The sequence below is a fragment of the Asparagus officinalis genome, chromosome 9 (genome assembly GCF_001876935.1).
Source record: "Asparagus officinalis chromosome 9, Aspof.V1, whole genome shotgun sequence".
Classification (NCBI taxonomy): domain Eukaryota; kingdom Viridiplantae; phylum Streptophyta; class Magnoliopsida; order Asparagales; family Asparagaceae; genus Asparagus; species Asparagus officinalis.
The window spans coordinates 63863703-63871700 of record NC_033802.1 but is presented as its reverse complement, the minus strand read 5'-3'; the positions used below and the strand labels follow the sequence as shown (position 1 = coordinate 63871700).

General features: G+C 33.1%; 1 protein-coding gene across 2 annotated transcripts in view; it reads right to left on the bottom strand.

Moving 5' to 3' along the window:
- Nucleotides 1946-7998, bottom strand: part of LOC109824324 (chromophore lyase CRL, chloroplastic) — a 7765-nt gene continuing 1712 nt past the window's right edge. For both annotated transcript variants that reach the window (XM_020390897.1, XM_020390898.1), the window contains exons 5-10: nucleotides 7968-7998; nucleotides 5884-5934; nucleotides 5498-5590; nucleotides 4013-4117; nucleotides 2321-2413; nucleotides 1946-2198 (exon numbers count right to left, since the gene is read on the bottom strand). The exon at nucleotides 7968-7998 is cut by the window's right edge and continues 1 nt beyond it. In XM_020390897.1, the coding sequence (XP_020246486.1) occupies nucleotides 2058-2198; nucleotides 2321-2413; nucleotides 4013-4117; nucleotides 5498-5590; nucleotides 5884-5934; nucleotides 7968-7998 (514 nt within the window). In that variant the 3' untranslated portion in view covers nucleotides 1946-2057. The remainder of the gene's footprint in view (nucleotides 2199-2320; nucleotides 2414-4012; nucleotides 4118-5497; nucleotides 5591-5883; nucleotides 5935-7967) is intronic.

Below are 7998 nucleotides of genomic sequence, written 5' to 3'. Positions count from 1 at the left end.
TTAATAGAAAAGCCGCAAATTTTTTGAATTTTGCTTGTTCTCATGGCGCACGGCTCTCATGGGGTTCTCTTCTTAAGATCAAGCCAGACGTGAAACGCTTGTGAGATGATCACAATTAATCACATCGTCCAGTGAATTTAGGTTTTTTTCTCAAGGATCAAGTCATTTCAGGCTAAAATACATAAAAGAACATATCCAGATACATCAGCTGATTTAGAAAAGAACAAAATACATGAAAATACGGTGAACGATCACCAAACTCGAAGCAAGAAACTTTGGGAGCATCGGATTCAGCTTTGATGGGTAAATCTCCATGGAAAACTCATGAAGAATAGAGCAAAGATGGGTTTCAGACCCCACGGATTTATTCAATATTGTTGAGTCTGGAAACTTTAAAATTTGACAGATGCCATAGTTGTAAAATCTAGCGTGCTAACAAAAATTAAAAAACACATAATTATAATTCTTTAATAACACACAATTATAATTCATTAATAACATACACTTTTCACATTCACATCAAGTCTATAGATATATGAATTAAAAACCACGTAACGGTATAATTTGTACAAACTTCAAATTAAATAGTTTTTTGAGATAGCAATAAGAAAAATGTTTAGTAAATCAGTTTCATTCTTCTTGTTTATTTGTACTAAAGAATCATAAAAAGACATATTGAAAGTTGTTGGAGGTTTTGTGTAATTTATCTAAAAGATATTGAGAGCTTTTTACAAAACTTATTAGGGGTTTAGTGTGATTTTAAAAGTTCATAGGGTCTATTTACTACAAAATGCTGAAAGTTCATGAGGTTTACTGTATAATTCTTAGTTTAAGTATTATTATTAAAATAAATATACAATTTTTATACTATAAAATATTTATCTAATTTAATTTTTTAATTATGCACTTAAATAGTTTTAATTTAGTACTATAAATATTTTATAAAATTTTATTATAATATCATTAATAATTAATAGTACTATTATTAATATTAAATAATTTTCTGAAAAGTTAGTTTTACTAGATATATATTATTCAGTATCATGTAATAATCTTTGAGCAAATACTTAAAAAATAATATTAAATTGTTTATTCAAATTATGTAATAATTTAATACTAAATACATAATATAATTCCTAATTTATGTGATATTACTAAAATAATTATACTATTTATGCGATTAAATATTTATTCTATTTACTTTATTGATCATTGAAATATAGTATAATTCTTAATAGTATTTAGTAATATATTATTCTATTTATACTATTATGTTAATTATTTTATTATAATTCATAAATAATTATTATAATAATTTAATTGGTTACTACTAATAATTGTGTAAACTTATTTTCTAAATTATTTTATTATATTAGTTTTAAACAATTAATAGTTATAATGTTATTGATAATCATAATTATTTAGGAAGTTGAGGAGGTTCATAATAAATAAGAGGTAATATTTATTTAGTGATAGATTAATTAAAAATAATAGCGTAGTAAGAATTTATCAAAATTTGAGAGGGTAAAAAAGAAATTAAAAGTTTTACCACCCTAATCCTCTTTTTCTAGTAGTATATACAATAAATAATTCACAATGTTGACTTGATTATATCTATTGAACATATTTATATTATGGATTGAAGTAATGAATCCCTGATGGAAGAATCCATGATCTATTGATTTATACCATGATTTCATGCTGATTCGAGCAAAACCTCAAATACTTTACAAAGTTTAAAACAATAGCCGCAGAAAATCAATATCTCAAAATGCCAAAGATCTGTGACTAATCACAAGACAAAGACCTAAAGTTTGGGCAACTGAATTTTCTTTCTACTACTGTAAACATAATATACAGCATAAACTACATGAAAAGTACACAAAAATGCTGTACCCAACACTACCAACAGGAATCCATAAAAATCCCCTGCTTGCAACAAAAATATCGAACTTCACCATTAACCTTGGCTTTCTTTCTCCAAAGGATCAGCTGTAGAGGTCAGAAAGAAATTTGGTTTCGATATGTAAACAAATATATACACATCACAAATGCCATCATTCCTTCAATACAAATGAACCCTCTATTTTCTTTTCTAATGACAATGGTGAGGTGAAATTTAGCGGCGAGATGAACTCATTATGACTTGATGGAGGTGCCGGCTTAAACTCGTAAGGGCCTGCTTTAGCTCCCCAAACCTGCTCATTAACAATACGTGTACTCGTAAATTTCAATGAAATGAGGTTTATTTTTTTTTTTCTTTTACTTTTCCTTTTTCTGCTCTTTAGATATGAATAAAAACTAGGCTTGAGACTCCTACCTGATTCCCATCGTCATCATAGCCTCTGTCCCAAGTATGTACTTCACCGTTTTTGTGAATCGTAACCTCAGATGTACAGTATGCAGCACCATTCTGTGAGGGGGGGAAAAATCAATTTGAAGGAGATTTATTTGGACTGAAAAAATTATAATTTCATGTCAAAGAATAGATATTTATAGAGCTGCAGTGGGTCAGATTCGGTTCAGAAACCTATGGAAACTAAGCTAAACCTGATAGAATATTTGAAATGGATTACGTAAAATAGTTGTAATGGAGTATGGTTGTGATCTTTTTCTTTTTTGAGTCAAGAAGGTGAGGGTTGATTGAATGTTACAAAATCAGAAGGAAAAACATCTCGAAAACCCCCGAAAAAAGAAAAGGAAATGATTCAACAGAGCAGGAATTTAAAACTGGAATAGGAAAGCACAGTAAATTTTGTGATTCTCACCTAATAAATACAAAGTGCAATTTCCCCTCCTTACCAAAAAGGGGTGGCCATTTGTTGAGGCTGCAAACTCTTAAGATGCTATTATATTTTCATATTCACAATTCAATTTGTTATACCACAACATTTTGCGTTATCTGCATATATACGCCTTAAATCATGGGTATTTGAAAAATACCCTCCATATCTCAGTATCTGCAAAACTTCCCCTCAAATCATCAAATTTTTTTTGGGGTGGGGGGTGGGGGGGGGGGGTTTGTCCTAGCAATGTAAAAATTATTAAGAAAATAGTCAAAATTTTAGCACCAAGTTGATGATTTGTAGATTTTAGGGGTATTTTTGACACAAAGTTGATGATTTGAGGGGAAATTTCGCAAATATGAAGATTTGGGGGTATTTGTGCACATACACATGATTTAAGATATATGCAAATAACCCAACATTTTTGTAGAAGTTAATTTTCAGTTGGTATTAAACAACTTTGTAGTATATTTCAAAACAGTACCCCCGTCCCCACCAAAAAAAAGGCGAATGTTGTATATTAGTAATCTATTTTGCTTATTCACTACCTTCATTGATAATTCCCTAACTCAAAGAATGTAAACACCAACATTATGTGCAAAGAGAAGTGCGAGGTCTGGCTGTCGCTTGCCTAGGCACCAGCAGTTTTAATCTAAACCATGACTAGAGTGAATCTGGCAATTGGCATGTTAGAGTGCTCAATGTGATTTGTTTGTTATACACTGGAATTTAGTAAATGAGTAGTCTTACGTATGCTTCTGTGCAAGAGAGAAGTAACAGGTTATTGGTTTGTATCTGGTCATTGACTTCAAAATTCAGATTGGCTGTTCACCTTAGATGGATTGGGACTAGGTGCTTTGACATAGCTACAGATGCATAGACACGCACACACAGACAAACTCACGCGCGCGCGCACACACACATATAGACCGCAACTAGAAAGTGTAATGCATCCACAATCTGGCGCAAACAAAAAATACATCGTAATGAAAAAGTGGGGTAAATAAAATCCCTCTTTCTTCCCCCAAAAAATAATTATATACCTTCAATAGCACGTACCACCCCTGGATTGCCATTTTGAGAAGGATAAATTACAGATGAACTCCCTCGCTCATGGATTGAGGGATGATAAGTGCTAACAAATGAGGGGTGACAATTGCTGAAGGGATTATCTGCTATTTATCCTTAAAAAACATTATAGCAGTGAGGCTAAGAGAGTAGGGTACCCAGGTATTAGGGAAACCACCAGGTGATGTTGAACCTTCGTACAAGCAGCGCTTCCCACGCTCACATCGAGAGAGGTTTATGGTTGTCAAGTGTTCAGCAATATCCTGATCACAATACCAGGATTAGAAACAAGTTTAACTTGTAAATCTGTAACTCCTAAAACTTATAGTGTTATACACCAAAAATTAGTATTTAGCAGAGACAGAGGTTAAGGCATAAAAAGAGTAATAAAACCATGTGTAATGAGATTATGATTCCTGCATCATCTGTGGAAAAGCTGAGCCCTGATCTTATGTAGATAGATGTAAACTGTCTCATGACAAGTCACTCAATTGAAATATGATCTTTAATTCCATGAACTTATACAGCTTCTTCACGCGTGCACTTTTAACTCTTATGAGCTATGACATATTTATTTATTGCCTTTCGGATAACGATGCTACAAAGTCCTACAAGTTTGAATTTAAAACATCATGATGGGCAATTGAAATACTTGATTGCAATTCAAGGGGACTTTTTCATTCATTTCTTTCGTTATATCTCAAACTGCTTTCTGATAGACCTCATCACAGAAGACAATATGCTAGTACTATAGACTGGTGATAATGGATTAGTGCAATAATCAACAACAATCAAGGTGCTGGAAATAACTTTACTTCAGATTACTGAATTTTTGTTGTTATGAAAAGAGTACCATTAGATTTATTTATTGTTTACTTATACGTAAAAGAAAAGAAGAGCACGCCCCTATGATTATCGGATAATTTGTATGATTATACATATACAGTAATCAGATGCACTCATGCAAGAAAGAGCAGGAAGATAAAAGACATGCATACGAATACATAAAGTCAACGTACGATTACATATCGCATGTCTTTCACTTTTTTGACAAGCACATGTTTTGCCCAGTAAATCAGTTTGATAAAGCAGTGATCTTTTTTAAACCATCTATTTTGTTGACTTGAAGAATCTAAACACTGAAATGTATAAGAACCTAGGATAGCCAAGAGTGCTGTCAACATAATGCATGTGTCCTGTTGATTGGGACATTCTATAAATTAGTTTTGCATACACTAAAAGCACAAGCTTATATTAACCATGGCTATTAGCTTCTCACATGTCAAACAGAAAACAGCCCGGATGGATAAGTCATATCTTATATGAATAGTTCACTCTGGTTGTTGATATTCAAAGAAAGATGATGATGCTGGCAAATGGAACTTATGCCCTCAATTTCCCAAAACCGCAGATTAGTGTTCTCTAATCCTCCCCTGTCCTTCCCCTCTTTTCCCCTTGGGAATTGAAGTCCAGTTCATGTTTCAAACGAAAGCATACACAAATCTTTCCCTTTATTGCATAGAAATATGAGGCGGAACCATTTAGTCAAAAGGATAGAATTCAAGTCCTTTCTACAGAGATGAAAGATCAGGGGAAAGTTGGAAAAAAAGAATCATTAAACTTTTACATTTAATAGGCCATACCCCAATAACTTCTTCAGCACTAGGGCGCTGGTCCTTTGGACGATCACAAAAGTTTTTGTACTCTTCCGCATCCCTTATGGCATAAGAGCTCAGCTGGCCATTCAAACAAGTTAAATAGTTAAATCATAAGGTGTTCAGTTAGCAATAAACTCTAATAGAAAATATATGCAAATGGTTCCTCTGGGAAAGATGATTGTTTTTGGTTGATTGTATGTATTAGCTGGACAAAAAGCTAGTATCTGGTCGAGCAACAATACAAACTACAATTCCACCATCAACGTAGAAAGATGGATCCCTAATATGACAAAGTTATACATATACATAGGAAGATGTCTCTATACCCATTTTTCATTCAAAATATCCCATGAATGAAAAGGTAATCTCACCTCAACATCACATTTCATCTCTTTTGGACAAGGCTTCACCATATAAAATCTCTGCAACCGCAAACCAATAAACTGTCAGCTTCCTTTGTCAATATTACTTTAGAAATTAGTGCCTCATTGTGCTGTCACTCAACAGATCATGCACATCCAGACAAAGAGGCAGCATTATCATGATAAATGGGTATGATTAACCAAGTGTAAGTGCTGTAACTAAAGAAATATGCAATGGATAACAATGAAATTTATTTTATTTTTACTTTTTGCTCCTTGGTTGACAAGCTTGTGTCGCTAGAAGGTAAGGCAGGTTGTACTGCATTTCATGAAATGTTCCATAACTAAACATAGTTTCGTTGAAACTAGGTGATAGTGGTGAGATAATTTTTTACTACTCATAATATAGTGATCACTATGGGGATAAGATTCGATGTTAACTAGATTTGTCATTTGTGCCATATAAATTCGCTCTCTTGCACCTGTACATAGTCATTAAAAAATCATTTAACATCCATCTGCATATGTAATAAATTGAGGGGGAAATGCACTTAAGAACCAAACGAAACTGTCAAAAAGAGAAATGAACTAGTAACTGATCGGATAGCAGAGGCCACTCACAAGGTGTAAGAAAGAAGGGAGCTATGACAGTTTATTTTGAAACGAAATGGGTACAGAACATAAAAATTAGGTATGATGCAGGATAAAAAGAGATTTACTACCATACTCCACTAATACTCAGAGAACCCTAAGTTAGAATACATATATATATGTAAATATATGTATATGTATATGTATATGTATATGTATATATGTATATGTATATGTATATGTATATATATGTATATGTATATGTATATGTATATATATGTATATATATATATATATATAATATATATGTATGTATGTATGTATATATATATATATATGTATGTATGTATGTATATAAGAAAAATAGATATGCTTGGTACCGAGCACAAACTTGGTGCTTGGTAGTGAGAGGTCTCATTCTCATCCACTCATTGAAATGGTCACTACTTGAAAATAACCACCCTTTAATTATCCAACCCATATGAATGTGGTCCCGCCTTTTAAGTGAGTGGATGGAAATGAACCCCCTCACTACTAAACCCCAAGTTTGGTGTTTGGTATAAAGCCTATCCATATTCCTCATATGTGTGTGCGTACACGTTTGTGTGTGTGTGTACACACACACATGAGGAATATGGATAGTGCCAGCTTGGTACCAAGCACCAAGTTTTGTACTTGGTACTAAGCATATCCATCGCTATATATACATATATATATATAAAGAAAAATGAAAAAGAAGATATGTTGAAAAAAGGTCAGAAAAGTGTTATAGGGAATGGAGCAGTGGTCTACAAATATGCTCAATGTTCTCATTAAGTGGAATATATTGTGAGAGCCGATGACATTGTAAGAAGAGCCCATAATGCAGAAATGTGAACAAGCATTACGCATAAATAGCCATGAAAGGAAGAACTACATGGATAAAAATAATAATTTTAAAGTCCCTTCTACTAAGACTCCAAAGTGGTGGTGAGGGCTGGGTCATAACGTCATACTCTCAGACTGCCGCGGGTTGAGTGCCTGTAAAACACATGCACTACAGCAAGCAAGGATGTCACCTTCTTGCTAAGCATTAGGAAAGTAGCTTCATTTGTTAGGATCACGTTACTATTTCACATAGATAAGGCATCTTTATTGAACTGTTGTACATCTCTCCCTAGTTTCTGCCAGGACAATTCTGCAACTTCTCAGAACAATAGTTCACTAAGTAGGAAAGTTAAATTTATGTTTTCTTAGTTCAAAATGTGTAATATAATCATTAGAAAAACCAAGAAATCCGTACCACTGATCAGGAAATCATGAGAAAACCCCTTTGAGGTAAAATACATACTTTATTGGAGCTTAGCAGCAATTGAAATTAAGTGCATAAGTAAGAAAAAAGTGGTATACAATCCAAAAAAATAAGGAATTATAGAAGCCTACACAGTAAAGGAAGTCACTGGCATTAACAAGCAAAGTTAGAGGTAATGGAGATGTCGCACACAGGGTGAAAACAATCATACTTGGCGAAAAGGTTTCGAGGGGTTTCTCCAA